The 20,547-nt window shown below is 34.5% G+C and overlaps 1 protein-coding gene across 6 annotated transcripts; it reads right to left on the bottom strand.

The window, feature by feature from the left end:
- Positions 1 to 3,124: 3,124 nt before the first annotated feature.
- On the bottom strand, positions 3,125 to 14,805 carry LOC142523198 (chaperone protein ClpB1-like). 6 transcript variants are annotated; one of them, XM_075626867.1, is made up of 11 exons: positions 14,570 to 14,805; positions 13,344 to 13,436; positions 13,050 to 13,128; positions 11,015 to 12,717; positions 10,840 to 10,927; positions 10,611 to 10,705; positions 9,924 to 10,000; positions 4,219 to 4,350; positions 3,920 to 4,130; positions 3,629 to 3,826; positions 3,125 to 3,538 (listed from the first exon to the last, which is right to left on the bottom strand). In XM_075626867.1, coding segments are annotated over exons 4-9 (426 nt in total). In that variant the 5' UTR covers positions 11,017 to 12,717; positions 13,050 to 13,128; positions 13,344 to 13,436; positions 14,570 to 14,805; the 3' UTR covers positions 3,125 to 3,538; positions 3,629 to 3,826; positions 3,920 to 4,098. The 6 variants fall into 6 exon arrangements, with proteins under 6 accessions (XP_075482982.1, XP_075482979.1, XP_075482981.1 ...); XM_075626864.1 differs by lacking the exons at positions 11,015 to 12,717; positions 13,050 to 13,128; positions 13,344 to 13,436; positions 14,570 to 14,805 and having other exon boundaries at positions 4,219 to 4,835; positions 9,924 to 10,079; XM_075626866.1 differs by lacking the exons at positions 9,924 to 10,000; positions 10,840 to 10,927; positions 11,015 to 12,717; ... (1 more) ...; positions 13,344 to 13,436; positions 14,570 to 14,805 and having other exon boundaries at positions 4,219 to 4,835; positions 10,611 to 10,698.
- Between the last annotated feature and the right edge of the window lie 5,742 nt (positions 14,806 to 20,547).

Raw genomic sequence — 20,547 nt, 5'->3', positions numbered from 1 at the left:
CAACATGCATGTTTTAAAAACCATAAAAGAGGCATAAACGAAAATCTTAAAAGATGCCACTTGATTTCATGCAATTTCAAACATAATTTCATAATATGGTGTGATGATGAGTAAAGGAAGAATATGGCGTGCCTTTGCGTATTTAACGCACGATAAAAGCGTTGACGATTGAAGAACGACGACGAGGGACGACGCTTGAAAACTCTAGCAAACTTTGATGCTTTTCCCTTGAACTAACAAAACTTTTCCCATGCCTTTTGCTTGTGTGTGCCGTGTAAATTTGAAAGAAAGAAGACTTTTATTGGTTGGGGGAAAGTGGGGCGTGTAGTTAAAGGGTTTGGGGTAGGTTAATTACATAATATATAGTTAATTAAACACTAATTAAGCTTTGGCCCATTAAGAGATTAATTAAGCCCATTAATGCTTAATTAAAATATTTAAAAGATTTAAAAATAATTTTGCTTAAATAAGTTTGTGAATTTATTAGTCGTGTTGCCAAAACGTTTGCATTTTTGTTGAAAAACCAACACCGATAAAATTTACGCCCCGGCGTATAAAATCACTGCAAAAACCCCATATTTTCAAAAATAAGAAAAAGCATCGCCCATACTTTAGATAATTAAAAACAATTATTTATTAAAAACATTTTCTATTTTTCAGCCCTCGGTCTCCGTTCCTCGATCGCAACTCGAATAACTTTTTTTAAAATACATTTTAATGCAACCATGTAGAAAAATATATTTTAAACATGTCAATATGCACAACATAATTAATTAATGCAATTAAAATAATTAATTAAAATACAAAGAATTTAATAACTCAAATGCATGTGGTTCGCGTGAGACTTAAAATTTTCGGGGCGTTACACAAGCAATTTCTGCGTTAAGACTAGAACGTCCGAATTTTCAGAAATCTGGAAGCGGTGCGGCGGCAGCGGAAGGCTCTCGGCCGAATATTTTTGTTCTCTAAATTGGTGTTGGCCAAAAACCTCTGGGGAGAGGAGAAAATAACAAAATTTTGAGCGTCAAAATTTTATCCGCGAAAATAGTTTTATTTCATACAACCCTTAATGAATATTTATAAACTTTGATTCCTGATCACATAATGAGTCATTCTCCCATCGGGATTACTTTTTATCATTATTTTAAATTCTCATGTGAATATATAATGTATAAATCAACTCTTGATATATATATATATATATATATGCACATATTAATACATCTATATATGCACATATACATGTATAGACATATTATTTAAAATTAAATAATTATTATTTAAATTTCTTAATTAAAATATGAGTTAATTAATTCTAGACTCTTTGAAAATATTTTATAAGAATTTTGTACATATTAGTAGTCATCACTACTAACATTATTATTTAATTTATAAATTTTAAATTCACTAAATAAATAATTGTGAATTTATTATAACCCTGATCGACGATCTGATAACAACGATGTGTCAAATATACAAATCTTGTTCATATAATGAAAGTTGAAAATTTCAAAGATTAAAATTCAGTAATATATTTTTGGCAGCTGTCAATTTTGTGATTTTTTTTTACCAAAACAAGCAGTTTCACTCTCCTATCTCAATTAGCAGTTAAGCTAACTTCCAATTCTTCCACCCAATGAAATCAACTTATAAACTCTTTTATAAATATTTTGTTTAATCTCCATCAAACTAAAGTCGGCAACTTAACTCCTTCAACTTGACTATCTCAACGGGAACACAGAATCTAATACGTGTATAGCCCTCAATGATTCAGGATATATATAGTTGTGGGTTCACATTTTCATGTGATTCAAAATAACATTTATTTTTGGGCTTACCCTAATTAGCCTTATATTTTTCATCAACCCTTTTATTAAGAATGTGAGAACTCATTTCTGATTGCACCTATCGGATCATGGTAAGAGCGTCTAATAGCATCGTCCATGATCCCCTAGGTAACACTGATAGTTCATGCAAGAACCTTAAATTATAGTTAGCGTACAATATAATCCTTTCAACTCACATATCCCGATCGACTCTGCAACCATTAGTATATCGAGAGTTGTATATGAGTTCGATAACAATATGATGTGTCTTTTAGTAATAATAGTGACATCGTGGTGTTTCCATAATGGCACGTCTTATTCTGGCCAGAGATTCCTTGTACCATTAACTCATCAGATCACATAGAATATCTTCACCCGCAGGAAAATGGTGAATCTCCGAATACAATGTATTTGCTCCCATGCATTTCAAAACTATACCCAACCTCGCCACCTGATGACCCTCAATGGATTCGGTAAACAGATCAAAGTAGATGCTAATATGTATAGCCTCTACGTTGTCCCAGGTCAAAGTACTAATGATGTACAACCATAACCGCTGACTATTCAACTCGATAAATGGTAACCACTTGGATAGTCCGGGGTATGATTGTTCATTAAATCATCAAATGATCATTCATCTGTATGAATGAAGATCTTCATACCATTACCAATGAAACATGGCGTTTACATCATAGATGCTAGTCTCAAACTCAAATGATCTTTATCCTTGTTTTAGGCGACTGGATCGACTAAGAATATGTTTAGAATATATGATACACTTCCTAATGAGTTTCATGATCTTGCGTCAAGAGGCAGACCTAATAGTACCTATTATATATATTGAATGTTTTATCTATGTAATTTTAATGTGTATATAGATAAAGTAAATGTCATAATTGGATAAAACCGTAAATTATTATTAAAATAAAATTTGTTTTTACATTATACTCAATAAAGTTCAAGTCGAGTTGATTTGCTGGACACATGCTCTAACAATTTGGTGATTACAACATAAGGGTGAAGTTGAATATTATAACAAACTATACAAGAATTTGTTAAACTCTCAATAAAGGGATTGTAAAGTTTGTCATGTAGATAAGAGAACTTCTCTTGTTCTTATAACATTAATGCTCATGTTTTTTAATGGCTCTTATTTTTCTAGTTACACTGAAAATATGAATATTTTAAAAATTTTCAAAAATAATTTACAAATGTTTTCTTCATTGAAATAATATTAAAGACTAAAAATAAGTTGCAAATAAAATACAAAATGTATCTTACGTTGGATACAAAATAGATAACAACGGAATCCATCAAGTTTTTATTGATTATATCATCGACGTATTCTGTAATTAATTATCTTAAAGCAAATATGAAATATACACGTGAAAGTATTCAAACATGCCACACTTGTAAAACTCACGTTGCCGATGCTCAAGTATACTCAAAATTCTCCTACTCAAAAAACAAGAATCATTTATTTATCTACTCCTCATTCTCTTTGCTGCCTGAACGGGAGATTTCTCCCCAGTTGGAGCATTTACCGGACCTCCATTGCTCTCAATGGTGTAAGCCAACTCCCCAGCATCATCTGATGAAACATCAATTTTCACAGTGGAATTTTCAACCATTTCTCCGTGTAGTAGCATGTTGGATAGTTGGGTTACAACCCTATCCTCCACCCATCTCCTGATAGATCTCGCACCATAAAACTGGAAGCAAAAAATAAATATTTGATTAGAGTTTGCGAGTTTAGCTTAATAAGACATGAATTGAGATAATATAATTGTTGTTTTTCTTACAAGATCATAGCTTTTTTTAACTATAAAATTTAGTGATTGTTCGCTCACATCCAAGTTGATGTGCTTATCAGCCAGGCTACTGGCAACATCTTTCAACTGCAGGTGACACACCTTCCTCAGTTGATCAGCGGGAAGAGGGTTGAACACCACGATCTTCGTGAGCCGATTAAGCAACTCAAGCTTGAAGTGCTTTCTCACCTGAAATATGGGTAAAATTTTACATGTCATTAAATATTAAGTACTAAACAAATATCTAAACATTTCACCTAAAAACTCGATACGCTAGATTACCTCTTTCATCACATTTTCCATGGTATCGTTGCCCAGTGATCCTTTTAAAAATATGTTGGCTCCAAAAATAGATGTCATTGTTATAACCGTATTAGTGAAGTCAACACTTCGCCTTTTACTGTCAGTTAATCTTCCATAGTCCAACACTTGGAGCAAAATGTTAAACACATGTCCTTCTGTTAGTTGCTCTCCTTCATCATGTCCAGTATAGCTGTCAATGACACACAAGAATGATAAGAAATATGTCGCAATGATAAAGCAATCATAAATTTGAAACTACCTAAAGGATTTTCACTTACCCTGAGGAGCACCAATTAGTAGAGAAACAAAGTGTTTCTCCATGTACTTAGACATGTCAATCCTGACCATTAAAGTATCATCATCGAAGAGCTGTTTTGCCGAAGCTTTGGCGAGCTCTGTCTTGCAAACTCCTGTTGGACCCAAGAAAAGGAAACAGCCCGTTGGTTTTTCGGGAGATCCAAGTCCAAATCTTGATCTTATGACAGCTTCAGCTACAGTTTTAACAGCAGCATCCTGTCCCACTACTCGTTGGCACAGCCTCTCAAAGAAACCAATCAATCTCTCATTTTCATCCCGTCCAAGACGTATCACAGGTATACTAGTCCAACATGCCACAACTTTAGCAATCTGACCAGGGTCGTCTGTCAAGTCAAGCATTTTATTCTTATTCGATATTGTTTCTAGTGCTGCAATCTTAGAGTTTGTACTTTCAAGACCAAATTGATGTCGCGACAGTTTCAAAATCATTTGTCCTCTTAGCAATTAGAATCGCATGTTGCAATTTAGCTCTATGTTGTCTGAGTCTTCGAACATATTGGATTCTTGTCTTTTCTTCCTCGTATCTCATGTCCAATGATGTAAGCATATCCCTCAAGACATCAAACTCCTTTCACACCTGAAAGATTGTTGCAATTAAAGGGAAATTATCACAATAAAAAAACAGTGAATAACTGAATATATTAACAATATTATAGTTATAACGGTAAATTTGCAGTAACTTCAACCAGTCGAGCATTGCTAGCATCTTTCTTTCCCTTCTTCAGATAACACAGTTCAACCCCCAACAATTCTCTTTCTTTCTAAATCACCCAATTCTTTGGGTTGACTGTAAAGCTGAGCTCTTACAATGGCACCAGCCTCGTCTACAAGGTGGATTGTCTTGTTAGGTAAAGACAATCCTACATAAAAAAATCAGACACACCCACGACTATCAGTAACTAAAGCCACATATTGCGAAGTTTTGAACTAAGTAAAATTCATTCAAAATACAGTATTAAAATATTGACATGAAGCATACCTCTGATATAACGTGTTGACATTGGAGCCGCAACTATAAGAGCTTGATCTAGAATTTTTATACACTGATGAGTTTCATGCTTCTCTTTCATACCCTTTGATCTGTTGATTGTATAAGCAACACTTGGATCAGCTAAATGAAGCAGCTTAAATGTTTCTTATATGTAGGATTCTTTTCTACATATTTATTGTATCCCTCCACAGTTGTGGTGCCAATGCACCACACCTGATTTCTGTCAAGCAATAGACATAAGACAGTAGTAATGTCTCTTGATCTATTTCCATCACCAAGAATTGAGTCAATCTTATTGAGAAATAAAATCAATTTCTTGCCGGATTTTTTAACTTTATTCTGAATATGCTTTAACTTCTGCACAAAATCCTCTCGATATGCATCTCCAACAAACAATGCTTCCGCGTCCAGAGAAAAAAACTCACGTTGGCAATATCACTTGGAACATTCCCGTGAGCAATTTTCTGTGTGAATCCCTCGACCACAGTATTTTTAACAAAACTGAATTTTCCTATGATAACCAGACTATTTCTAGTATATCTAAAGCATCACAGAAATTTGTTCGATTTCTTTATCTAAACTAGTCACGAGATTGAGCTCATTGGCTTGTTGTACAAGGTCCCGAAAATAAATCTTTAGAGTCTGAAATGTCATATCTACAGAATTACTTTTCAACATTTTTTTTCTTTCTGCTTCATATTTATTACTTCTCTCACTTTAGTTGCAGAAACACCTCTCATTTGTAAAAGTTTATGGACAGTTCGATTTTTTAGAAAGCTTCAAATCAAATCGTCCCTAGACAAAGAGTGCCGACGCGTGCCACTCGTATCACACGTGCATTGTTAATGACTTCGTTTACTGCTGGACTAGGATGTGAATTAGTGATATATGATTTGGCATTCAATTTCTAAAATAATTGTTGATCAAATTGTCTACCGCATTGACATCACTAACAGAATCAACATCAGATTAGCCATTTTGAGACAGTTGATTGATGGTCGAAAAATTCCATCTCGAGGATTTCATCACAAAGAATCCTAGTAAATTTTTGGCGATGAAATCCTCGTCAACCAACTTTTTTATATTTAAATTATAGTTTATTATTGAAAATTGTACATCACGGGGAAGACTAACATGTTTCAAGGACCTGTACTTAGTATTTAGCTTTTCGATCTTTATTAATTGATTTTGATTTTGAACTTTAATTGTTGTTTGTTCTTCACAGATTGCAAAAGATGATTACTGACGATATGACCCCGAATACACAAAAAATTATTACTACAACAAAAGAATTGGTTGTTAATGTCGAGATTACTCCTTTCACTCTTACCCACTTATAGCATTCACGTCAGATCGAGATAGAATTCTTCGACCAGCAATCAACTGTGTCAAAATGGCTTATCCTAATGCTGATTCTGTTAGTGACGCCAATGCGGTAGACATTTTGATTAACAATTATTTTAGAAAATCGAATGTCAAATCACATATCACTAATTCACATCCTAACCCAGAAGTAAACGAAGTCATTAGCAATGCACATGTGATATGAGTGGCACGTGGTGGCACTCTTTGTCTAGCGACGATTTGATTAGAAGCTTTCTAGAAAATTGAAATGTCCATAAACTTTTACAAATGTAAGGTGTTTCTGCAGCTAAAGTGAGAGAGATAGTCATTATGGAGCAGAAAGAAAAAGAAATGTTGAAAAGAAATTCTATAGATATGACATTTCATACTCTAAAGATTTATTGTCAAGACCTTGTCCAGCAAGCCAATGAGCTCAATCCCGTGACTAGTTTAGATAAAAAAATCGAACAAATTTCTATGATGCTTTTGAGAAATAATAGAAATAGTCTGGTTCTCATAGAAAAATCCAATTTTATTAAAAATGCTGTGGTGGAGGGATTAACACGGAAAATTGCTCACGGAAATGTTCCAAGTGATCTTGCCAACTTGAGTTTTTTTCTTTGGTCGTGGAAGCATTGTTTGTTGGAGATGCATATCGAGAGGATTTTGTGCATAAATTAAACCATATTCAAAATGAAGTTGAAAAAGCCGGCAGAAAATTTATTTTATTTCTCGGTAAGATTGACTCAATTCTTGGTGATAGAAATAGATCAAGAGACATTGCTACTGTCTTAAGTCTATTGCTTGACATAAATCAGGTGTGGTGTATTGGCATCACAACTGTGGAGTGATACAATAAGTATGTAGAAAAAAATCCTACATATAAGAAACATTTTAAGCCGCTTCATTTAGCTGATCCAAGTGTTGCTTATACAATCAACATATTGAAGGATAAGAAAGAAGAGCATGCAACTCATCAATGTATAAATATTCTATATCAAGCTCTTATAGTTGCGGCTCAACTGTCAGCACGTTATTTCAGAGGTATGCTTCATGTCAATATTTTAATACTGTATTTTGAATGAATTTTAATTAGTTTTAACATGTCAAAACTCAGCAATATGTGGTTTTAGTTACTAATAGTCGTGGGTATGGCTGATTGTTTTATGTAGGATTGCCTTTACCTAACAAGCTTTAGGTCAGCCCAAAGAATTGGGTGATTTAGAAATAGAGAGAATTGAGTTGGGGGTTGAACTGTGTTATCTGAAGAAGGGAAAGAAAGATGCTAGCAATGCTCGACTGGTTGAAGTTACTGCAAATTTACCGTTATAACTATAATATTGCTAATATATTCATTTATTCAGTGTTTTTTTTATTGTGATAATTTTCCTTTAATTGCAACAATCTTTCAGATGAGAAAGGAGCTTGATGTCTTGAGGGATATGCTTACATCATTGGACATGAGATACGAGGAAGAAAAGACAAGAATCCAATATGTTCGAAGACTCAGACAACATAGAGCTAAATTGCAACATGCGATCCTAAATGCTAATGGGAAAAATGATTTTGAAACTGCTGCAACACATCAATATGGTCTCGAAAGTACAAACTCTAAGATTGCAACACTAGAAGCAATATCAAATAAGAATAAAATGGTTGACTTGACAGTCGATCTTGATCAGATTGCTAAAGCTGTGGCATGTTGGACCGGTATACCTGTGATACATCTTGGACGGGATGAAAATGAGAGATTGATTGGTCTCTCTGAGATGCTGCACCAACGAGTAGTGGGACATGATGAGGCTGGAAGAGCCGATGAGACAGACGAGCTCACGGAGTTGCATTGGCAACAGTGGTTAACGGAGCATGAGGAACTTGTGTGCATGGTTGAACCCGTAATTTTACTTTAAAGTAGGGGTATTTTTGGCCTTTAATTTTTCATTCGGATTTACTAGAAATGTATTGCTGGCCTTTAATTTTTCATTCGGATTTACTGGTGTGGTTGATTATTGATCAATATATTTTCCCTTAGGCATGTCCATTGTACTTTCTCATCATATTTTAAATAATATAAATTTAGTTTACTGATAAAAAAAATACACCACAAAAAAATGAAATTATGAAATCGATTAATGATGGTTTTGAAAAGCGTCTTTATTGTATTGCCGTTGACTTCAACGACGATTTTTGTGAAAACCATTCCAGTATTTGCAACGATCTTGTTTGAAAAACCTATTGCTATTAGCACTATAAAGGAAATAAATTAAGATGAAGTAGATTTGTTATCCTCATTTTTTTCCTCGAATTATATATACGCCCTTATCCCCGGTTCCCTCTAATAAAGGGGAATCCCCATTCATGACTCCACATTTCCGCCCCATCCTCGGTTCTCTTTAATTGGAGATCAATCCCCATCCTCAACCCCTCGAGAATTAAATCTATTTCTTATTTCAAACACTCATTGAGCTACCAAAAATTGTCTAAAATTTTATTTTAATAATATTGATACAAAATACAATTACATATATAAACATCAATAATACATGTTTTAATAAACCAAAAATTTCAAACTCGTCGTTATCATCACCATTCTTCTCCATTAATGTCATTCGAGTTGGATCTAAAAGTATATTAGTTTGTTGTTAATTAATTATTTTTATCCATTAATCATAATTTATAATAAAAAAATACAAATTATCCCTTGCACTGTGTTTTCCAACAAAATTTTTTTTACCTTAGATTAGTGACTTGTTAACACGTCGAATTCAAACCCATAGATATGAAACTTATTTCTTGTTTCACACGTTGATTCACGGTCAATACTATATAAATTGTCTCTAATTGTTACTTGGGTTCTGTTGACTTGGAATTACGTTTTTTGGTTAAATGACTTAATTTTGACCGTCGTCTACGAGAAGTTGAATCCAATTTAAATACAATTTAACCTAACTGTGAGTTTTACAGGCCTCAACGTTGTTTCAGCATCGAGGCTCTGAAATGAAACCTTTGCTAGGCTATAAAACAAATCAATGATAGTTTACAAAAAGTGACTCAAGCTCAAATGAAACCGAAAATTCTAGGGATTCCAAGTCAGAAGAATAGTTGTAGCAAGGGAAAGAATTTACTTATGACGAACACTGACATACCCAAATGGAACAAGGCTTTCAGCCTCTATATTTTGCACACGAGATAAAAGATGCAATGCATTGTCTGAGCAGATAATCAGGTAATTAAAAATAAAGCATATGACTAATATCCAGATCATACAAAGAGTAAAAAAAAGACATCAGCTAACACATGGAGGTATTAAAAATTAGCTCAGAAACCCACCTCTTCCTTTTGGGGTTATGTCATTGATAAGGTCATCGACAGTTACGTTACTCCTTCCCTTCTTCCTCGCAAATTCCCTTGTTGACCAAATGGAAAATGTTTTCCAACAAATCAACTCATTTGTAGCATGAGATGAGCTTGAAATTTAACAGAGGCCTGAATACGGGGTAAAAATTCATGCAACAGAAAGGGGAGAACAGTATTCGTCTTCCAAACATGTTTGGCAACTGATCATAAGGAACTCCAGTTCTAATTTGATATTTTCCAAAGTATTGCTATACAATCTAGAAAAATGAAAAATGGGACAGATTGCAGGGAAAATCTTGAAGAACTTACTGTAAACAACTAATTGGTATGAATCAAAGCTCACTATCAATCGAACTCACACTTAGCTTCAGGTCAAGGAACCCTATTACAACTACAAATACCTCATAAAAACTTATATACTTGATTCCTCAACACTTAAGCTGATTCAAAGTCACACCGCAATTCATTTCGGTATAAATTATATCCAAGTGGAAAAATGCACAGTTTCAGCTAAATACGGACAAGTGCCAATTCCCGATACAAAATCCAATTGATAAAAAAAATCAACAAACAAAACATAATCACACCACCAATTTCCTTCTCATACGTTTAACAATAGTAATCACTACTTTTCAGCAAAGGCAGAAACAAGAAAGAAACCTGCAAAGAGCTTTCATCTCATCCTTCCAGCCGCACTCGACGAGTCTTTCCCTCAACAAATCCTTCACCCGCTCCTTTTCCCCGCTCTCAATCAACTACATAAACAATTACAGAAAGTAATAAAAAAAGCTTCTAATTTCCATCAATAACAGTTATGTCCACTAAATTTTGAACTATTTCATAGAATCAAAATTCCAAACAAACACAACCAATTGAAAGTATCAACTACCTTCATGTTGACGATTTCCTGCAGGGATGATTCACGATCTGTCTCGATTTCAGCATCCGGAGTCGGCGGACGTTTGACTGACGCCCTCCTATTTTTCGACCAAACAAAAATTAAACCAAAACAACTCTTCTCATTGAAACTTACACTTGATCAAAAAAAGGTAAAATTTTCTTACATTTGGATCGGAAAACTCAAAGTGCACAGTAGTTTGTATTCACAAATCTCTCCCTGCCGACCTGTACTGTGCTTACGGGATGGAGGCTTCTCGGCTGGTGGGGGTTTTCTTTCTCCCAGTCGCTTTTCCGGATTATTGCTTCTCGAATGGGATAAATTTGTGAATTGTGTACAAAAATGATATTATAATTTTTTTTAAAAATAAAAATAATTAGATATCTCAAAGTCTGAGACAGTCTCACGGATCTTAATCCATGTGACGGGTCAATCCATTTCTCACAATTTACCCGATTGGCTTAAATTAGGATCTTTCTCAATTTATATAGCACTGCTATTACCGGTTTGATTAAATTTCTCAATTAAATATTAATCAAACCAGGATCTTTCTCGCTCCACTATTCTGCCGCACTCTTCTCCTTCTCGCTCCCGATTGAAAATTCACACAAAATTTATCAATTTTCCTATGCTATCATTGTTTAAGGGTCCTGCACATAAATTATGTGGTTAGTATACCAGAATTTTATATTAAAAAAAGATGAACCAAGTTTGCCAAATCTGAAATATGGGATAGGTTAAACAGTAGAATTGAGATATCAGAGAAGGATGAGGATTGCATTCCTTGGCGTCATGAAATGGCACGCAGGTATTATAAAACCAAAAGTCATACTTGAGCTATAAAAAATAATACCTTTGAGTAAAAAATTAGTACTTTTTGAAACAACAGTAAGTAAGACACACTCAAACAAAGCAATTACACTATATCAAAAAAATATGATTAGTTATTTAAGCAACAAGATCAAAGCAAAACAAACCAACAAAAACTAGATCAAAGAAGGACTAAATAACAAAAAGTTAGTCTTTATAAAGCAAATCAAATAATAATAGCTTTTTTAAAAAAAAATATGAAAGCAAAACTATAAAACCAAAAGTGATACTTGAGCTATAAAAAATAATACCTTTGAGCAAAAAATTAGTATTTTTTGAAACAACAGTAAGTAAGACACACTCAAACAAAACAATTACACTATATCAAAAAAAATATGATTAGTTATTTAAGCAACAAGATCAAAGCAAAACAAACCAACAAAAACTACGTCAAAGAAGGGCTAAATAACAAAAAGTTAGTCTTTATAAAGCAAATCAAATAATAATAAGTAATAACTACTTTTTTAAAAAAATATATGAAAGCAAAACTATAAAACCAAAGTGATACTTGAGCTATAAAAAATAATACATTTGAGTAAAAAATTAGTACTTTTTGAAACAACACTAAGTAAGACACACTCAAACAAAACAATTACACTATATCAAAAAAAATGATTAGTTATTTATAAAGAAAATCAAATAATAATAACAACTTTTTTTAAAAAAATATGAAAGAAAAACTATAAAACCTAAAGTGATACTTGAGCTGTAAAAAAATAATACCTTTGAGTAAAAAATTAGTACTTTTTGAAACAATAGTAAGTAAGACACAATCAAACAAAGCAATTACACTATATCAAAAAAATATGATTAGTTATTTAAGCAACAAGATCAAAGCAAAACTAACCAACAAAAACTAGATCAAAGAAGGACCAACTAACAAAAAGTGAGACTTTATAGGTAAAAAATAATACATTTGAGGAAAAAGGTGATATCTTTTACCATCCCGTTTGATAGAAGGTTCTTCCTCGTAATGGGAAAGCTCGTTGTTCTTGATAACTTTTTTTCTATTCACAAATATAAAACAAGTTAAGAAAAGAAAATCAGCATGTATATTAGAAAGCAAATGACAATATAATAAAAGTTTTTTAAACAACAATATGAAAGCAGAACTATAAAACCAAAAGTGATACTTGAGCTGTAAAAATTATTACCTTTGAGTAAAAAATTAGTACTTTTTGAAACAACAGTAAGTAAGACAAAATAATGATTATTTATTTAATCACCAAGATCAAACATAACTAACCAACAAAAAACAATATCAACAAAGCACTAACTAATAAAAAGTGAGACTTTATAGGTAAAAATACATTCGAGGAAAAAGGTGATACCTTTTACCTTTTAGCAACTAGTTTGATAGAAGGTTCCTCCTCGTGAAGGCAAAGCTCTTTGTACTTGGTAACTTGTTTCCTTTTCAAAAAGAAAAAGAAAGTAAAAAAAATTTTAAACAGCAATATGAAAGCATAACTAAACGAAATATGATATTTTTGGCTAAAACTAAAAATGCTATGAAAATTGATACTTTTGAGAAAAAAACTAATGCATTTGAAAAAAAAAGTAATACCCCTTATCATTTGGTTTGATAGAAGTGTAAACCTCATGCATTTGAAAAAAAAAAGTAATACCCCTTATCATTTGGTTTGATAGAAGTGTAAACCTCAGTATGGGAAAGCTTCCTCTTCTTTGCAACTCTTTTGGATTCCATATATGCAAATTACCTTGCATATTATTCAAACAATCGTCAAGTTGGTGTTATAATTAAAAAAATTCAATCATCATAAACATAAATTGAAACAAGCATATCAATAGAATAACACTATAACCACATATCCAACACAAAAGCAAAGGTGAACAGTGAAAAAGCTTTCACTGCCTATCTTACTGAAGCTCCATTACGTTGCTAAAATCCAAGCAAGTAATTTAGATTGACTTCGTGTGTAATCCAAACGTATTTTATGTAAAGGCCTTTTCTACACACCAAACGTATCACCACAGGACATGAATCGATTAATTAATCTAACACAAAAAGGAGATGGAGTACCAAATGATATGAGACACATACAAGGCAGTCACGGCATTGAGGCAGCATCTTCAACTCATTGAATTGCAAACTTCTAACTACATAATTGGATTTACAATTTAAGTAAGGAAAATATTAGAGGCATTTTTTCCTTCATTTATTTGAAAGGAAACAAGAAGTAATTAAATTCTTTGTAAAGAGCTAATCATTATGATATGCATGAATCATTTACAAATTTGTCTCATCCATATTTTCATCATATCAAATCCACAATTCAGTCAAATAAAAACAAGATAAAATTTAGTTTCAATGCTTATCCTCCTCTCAGCACATTGGAGACCAAACGGCGATTACAAGATAAAACTAATCTCAGTTTGAGTAACACCAATTTAATGTAATGTTGGAATTGCGGGAAGAGGTTACTACCTGAATAACTCATAGCTGCCACCATGATTAAAACAAAAGATGCATAAATACGATAATCATTGTATGAAACTACAGGAAGTAATATTAATTCTTTAAGGAGTCACATTTAAATAGCAGTGCGGCAGTCACAATAATCAGTAACCCATGGTAAAAATGACCAAAGCTATTATCTAAAGATGCAAATCTGGAAACACATATCCTGCACGATTCGTAATGCAACATAGATTCCCTGTTTGGGTTGGACAAGGCAGCGCGCGAAACTCAATTTATTGAAAAAATCAAGGAATCTTTGTGAAAAAATTAAAATTTCCACTAAGCTATATCAATTCAATTAAATTTCCACACATATCCAAACAGGAAATGAAGCACACAAGAAGACATATATCAAATAAATTGTACACCTACTCTATGTATGAAAGAGATGAGCGGCGCGGCGGAAGAATTCGGAAGAGAGTTCGAGATTCTCAGTGTCTTCGAATATTGGCAGCGACGGAAGAGATGAGCGACGCGGCGGAAGAGATGAGTGGCGGCGTGGCGGAAGAGATGACCACTTGAAGAGAGCGGCGCACAGAACAAATGAGAGACGATGGCGATTTCTTCTCAATGCTAGGGTTCTGGACTGGGCTATATGTATCGGGTCGGGCGGGTTATAAGATGAATTGGTTTAAAAAAATTCGTGTCACGTAATGCGACCAGTGAAACCGTCTCACACAAGTTTTTGCCTTGTGAGACGGTCTCACGGGTCATATTTTGTGAGACGGGTCTCTTGTTTGGGTCATCCATGAAAAAATATTATTTTTTATGCTAAGATTATTACTTTTTATTGTGACTATCGGTAGGGTTAATCCGTATCACAGATAACGATTCGTGAAATCGTCTCACAAAAAACCTACAATTAAATTATATAAATTATTCATATACTATCTAATATTCTTAATCATTCATATTATATAAAAATATATTTTGATATCATACCACGAACCAAATGTCGTTTGACATTAACAGAAAAATTCCATCAAACAAAAATTCAAATACGTTGAAGGTCTTGCATTTCTATATCTATATATAATTTTTGTATCAAGTTAAGATCATAAACCAGTTTAAAAAAAGATGGATAAAATCTTATTTTTAATTTCTTTTATTAATAACATATTACATACGATTTAACAGATGTTAAATATTTGATTAGCTAAATGCAGCAAACAACTAAAAAAGATATATTAAGGTTGTGTTTGGTTGGCCGGATTAAGTAGGATAGATTATTTTATCACTCTTTATCATGTGTTTGGTATGATTTTTATTTAACCAGTTCAATCCCTCCTATAAATGATTAGGTTGTATTACGTGTGATTAAATAATACCTCATTCTTCCGTAGGATTATTAATCCCTCCTCTATCTCTACTCTCTTTCCAATTTTACCCTTCTTCCTTCACCGCTATTGAACCACCTCGGCTGCCAGACCGCCGCCCCCGCCCTCGTCGGACCGCCGCCAGACCGCCACCGCACCGCCGGACCTCCGGCGCCGCCCTCGTCGGACCGCCGTCGGACCGCCGCCGCACCGCCGGACCTTCGCCGCACCGCCGCCGTACAGACGTTGCCGGACCTTCGTCGGACCGCCATCGCCGGACCGCCGACTCACCGCCGTCGCCGGACCACCGCCGCCGCCGGAGTGGAAGAACAAAAAAAGAGGAAGGACAATTTTGTCTTTTCATCAAAAATTTCAAAATTATCCTATACTTAAAAATCTTATCAAAGATACTACCATATATTACATTTCTACGACAATCATTTTCTTTATCATTTACATACTAATCATTAGTTTATTTTATCCTACAACCAAACGCAGCCTAAAGTGAGTAAAAAGAGTTAGCTGCATTCAGTAAACTAAACAACATAGATGACTGAAATTTAACTAAATTCATACAATCAAGTATAATGTAGATAACTTGAAATGAAGAACATAAGATTTTGTAGAATTTACGAGAAAAATTTTCTAGGTCTCTCCCTTCCTTTTTTGTGGGGAATAATTAATTAAAAGATTTTGATCAATACAATAGCTTGTAAGGACGCACTTCAACCAGTTAATCCTAATTGTTAAAGCTCTTAATACAACTCAACAACAACCAGCTATCTATATAAGAACACAAGGTTCAGACATATGAACTACAAACACTCATTCAAAAAGTTTTGTTGATACAATAAATTGAATGTAACAACATAAATGAATCAATAATGATCATATAACTTAAAATTGTATATTTTTCAACAAAGTGGGCTCGAGAACTCAAGAATGCAAGGCATTATTTTTGCAAATTTTGAATGAAAGATCTTCAATGTCGAGGATATCTGCCTTATAAAGTCAAAGTACCAACATTAATTGTCACGGCCTAGCCCACTTGTTATACTGTCCGCTTTGGTCAGAAGCCTCACGGCATTAAAATGCGTCACAACGTGCGACGCCACTCAAACACTGGCTCTGATACCAAATGTCACGGCCCAGCCCACTTGTGATATTGTCCGCTTTGGCCCGAGGCCTCACGGCTTTAAAACACGTCACATCGTGAAGCCCCACTCACACTGGCTCTGATACCAAATGTCACGGCCCAGTCCACTTGTGATATTGTCCGCTTTGGCCCGAGGCCTCACGGCTTTCAAACGCGTCACATCGTGCTGCGCCCACACACTGGCTCAAACCTCGCTCTGATACCAAATGTCACGGCCCAGCCCACTTGTGATATTGTCCGCTTTGGCCCGAGGCCTCACGGCTTTAAAACGCGTCATAAGGGGTTGCTACATGCTCATTTAAATACCAAGAATCTCTCCCGTTGTTTAGCGATGTGAGATTTCGTCCTAAGAGCCTTCTCTTGATATCAGAGCCAGTGTTTGAGTGGCGCCGCACGTTGTGACGCGTTTTAAAGCCGTGAAGACCTCGGGCCAAAGCGAACAATATCACAAGTGGGCTGGACCGTGACATTAATAATTCTTACAAAATGTTTGCCTTTGTACACATCATCAATTGACAAAAAGAACTATGACTAGTATGTGTCTTTTGTTTTCATATTCCTTTTAAATAATTTTGGACTATATCCAAATAAGATAAATATGGTTTATATGATATTGATTTATGATAGAGAAATGATACAAGTCTTATCAGAATACGTTCGATTGTCAGAAGATGTTGGTAATTTCATCTCACGATGGTGTCAGAGATGATAACTTCATATCACGATGATGTCAAAGATGATAATTTTATACCATGGTTACATGAATGTGAGATGATGTTGTAAAGATGATGTTGAAATATTAATTTTTCATGCTGGATTATTAATTTTTTATTCTATTTAAAAATGAGTAACTAAGAACAAATTAAAATTGCACATAATTTTAAAAATTAAAATTACACATAATTAAAATATAAAACTTACATAAAAAAGACATGAAATAAATAAATTTTTAAAAAAGTACAAATAATTAAAGCAAATTACCCACAAATTTAATAATTAAAACAAATTACCGACGAACTTAATAATTAAAGAGAATTACCTATGGACACAAAATGCAAGAACTTTACCTTTTGTTAAACTATTTTTATTAATTATTTGAATTATTTAAATTTTTTTAAAAAAATGTGCAGACAGCACTTCACTGCACGGAAAGAACACGTGTGAGGACCCGCCTGCAACATCGGGCGGGGAGCAATCCTTGTACGATTCCCTTGCTTGAAGGGGCGAGAATGAAATGGGCGAGCTTATATGTGGTCTTAGAAGACAATGTAGAGCTAACAAATTTTAGTACAGATATCCGGTTGAATCCTGGCTGGACACGATCGACTAATGTAGGAGCAGTCACCCAGATCCGAAAGCAGATGTCGATAGCTTAAGAGAGGCAGTATCATTTTATCCAATACAAAAACTTGTTAAAGAAATTAAAGATTAGCTGGATATCCAAAAGTTCAGAAACTATTTATTATAACCAAAAAGAAGATAATTTTAATTCTAACATATGAGGTACATGGGTTTGAAGTGAGTTTGAGCCTTACTGGCTGACCTTTAGGGTTGGGATCAACTAATAATGTAATAAAATTCTATAATCCTCAATATATCATTGAATCCTCAAATTATTACATTGTTAGTTAAACCCAACCCTAAAGGTCAGCCAGTAAGGCTCAAACTCACTTCAAACCCAAGAATTAACTCTACAGTTTTAGGTGAAGTAGGAGTATTTACGCTGTGTTTTTCCTTGTTTCTATTAGAAAAAATTGTCAAGGTTGTTATTATTCTTGTTTGAATAAAATTCAATTGTTTTGCACTCATCGTATCGGCCTCGACTTCCCCAGTGATTCTCGGTTACTCAATTCTTCCATCTCTTGTAGATGAACATATAAGATTGTGGGAAAATGATAAACCGAGTTTCCGAGTATATATAAATTATTCTTACTGTTATTTTGTATCTTTAATTTCTGTTATGTTGCTCCCACACTCACATAATGTTGGTTTGTAGTATGTTCTTCTCGAAATTCTGGAACAGAACAACAGCAACAATTCTTTAAGCCGAGGCAAGGATAAATCATTTATCCGCAAGACGATATTGTCCGTATACAAGTGCTTTACGTTACCGACAATCGTCTCTAAGATACAACGACTTCTATCAAGAGTAGCAGCACAACAAACTCTTGATTGCAATGAACAAAAATTGCAATAACTTTCAAGTGAGCAGAAACGAATTTTGCAGCAATATGGAGAAGAAATTCAGTGCCAAAATCATGTGCCCAAATGAATGCATGTAGGGATATTTATAGAGCATCAAAAGTGTCCAAACAAAGGTGCAATAGATGTGTTGCTTCGGTGAAAGAACGCAACCATTGGAGTAGGGACACACCCTATGTATTAATGGACACACATTCATGTATGCAATGGCTTGGATAACATCAATATGCGCAAAAGGCAACTAACTTTCTAGAGAACCAAGGCCAAGGGACGCGTATGGTGTTTGGAGCATTCAGAACCAGAGGCGCGCGCGCACCCGCGCGACAATATGCGTGGCCGCGCGCATGGTTCTGTTTTGCGCACACTGAAAACCAGTGACATCATGCGCAGCCGCGCGCTGGCTTCTGTTCGCGTGCACTGGAATGCGCGCATCCGCGCAAGAACACGCGCAAGGGCACGCCAGCTTCTGTTTGCGTTGAGAGCTTCTGTTCGGATACCAACAAAATTTATTATTTTAAATAAATTTGGTCCAAAAATATTAATACGGTCAAAAGACCACACCACATCGTGCCGAGCCAGGCCGGGTCGGGCGCTCGCGCGTGTGTTTAATTCACCGAGAACTAGCCTAGCAGCGTCTCCCCCATTCTAAAAACTTCGGTACCCCTTGGGACCCAAAACCATAGTCCATACTAGAACTAATAAGGATGAGTAACTTCCTCTAGGCTTCTAATGTGGGAAAAACACATTTTCATTTTATTCACATTTTCTCTAACAATCCCCCACATGAATGAAATTAATGCATGGATGCAGATTCACTTGAAAATTCTTATGAACTATTATTGCATCGGGAAAGGTAGCTTTTGGCTTTAAACCTTCCGTAGTAAAATACTATCGGATTTACTAGTTGCTTATTGACGTGATATTTTGAACTATTCAACCGTTAATGTAAACCAAGTCAACAGTATTTACACAACAATAACTATAACATATTTTGTTCTCATGTTGTGTCCGTTTCGGCCCTGGACCATATCTTAGATTCATAAGTGTTCTTGAAGCGGCCATCACTTCGCACTTATATAGGTGATCTCCTATCAAAAGTATCCTGCTATACTCTACCTCTTAGGTATAGGAATCATTAAAAGAAAATTTAACCTCACCACATGTTATAGGTACATTTTACTTGGACATTTTAGGAATGAGCCTTCATTGTTTCCAAGTGTTCAACCAATATTTATAACTTAGTTTTCCCATTGAACCAAGGTTTTGGGATCTCCAATCACAAAGTTGGGTTACCACTATAAACATTTTTATTTTGTGGCTTTCAAGCCCATTCCCCTTATCAGTTTGTACAATTGATCTCGATTTATGCATTTAGTAAACGGATGTGCTAGTTTTTCCTTTGATTTCACATATTCAACAGAAATAACCCCATTTGAGATCAACTGTCTTATGGTATTATGTCTCCGACGAATATGTCGAGACTTACCATTGTACATACTGCTTTGTGCTCTTCCTATTGCTGATTGACTATCACAATGAATAACAAAATAAGACACTGGTTTATTCCAACAAGGAATGTCTTCTAGGAAGTTTCTTAGCCACTCGGCTTCTTCTCCTGCTTTGTCCAAAGCAATAAACTCAGATTCTATCGTGGATCGAGCTATACATGTTTGCCT

This window comes from Primulina tabacum, chromosome 13, assembly GCF_025594145.1.
Source record: "Primulina tabacum isolate GXHZ01 chromosome 13, ASM2559414v2, whole genome shotgun sequence".
NCBI lineage: Eukaryota > Viridiplantae > Streptophyta > Magnoliopsida > Lamiales > Gesneriaceae > Primulina > Primulina tabacum.
This window is presented reverse-complemented; position numbering and strand designations above follow the sequence as displayed.

Excerpts from the sequence above, each read along its gene's own strand:
- LOC142523198 (XM_075626864.1), bottom strand. The coding sequence starts at position 4,687 with ATGATTTTGAAACTGTCGCGACATCAATTTGGTCTTGAAAGTACAAAC. Across the intron at positions 4,131-4,218 it reads ACTAATTGGTGCTCCTCAGG|CTATACTGGACATGATGAAG; the intron begins GTAAGTGAAAAT and ends TGTCATTGACAG.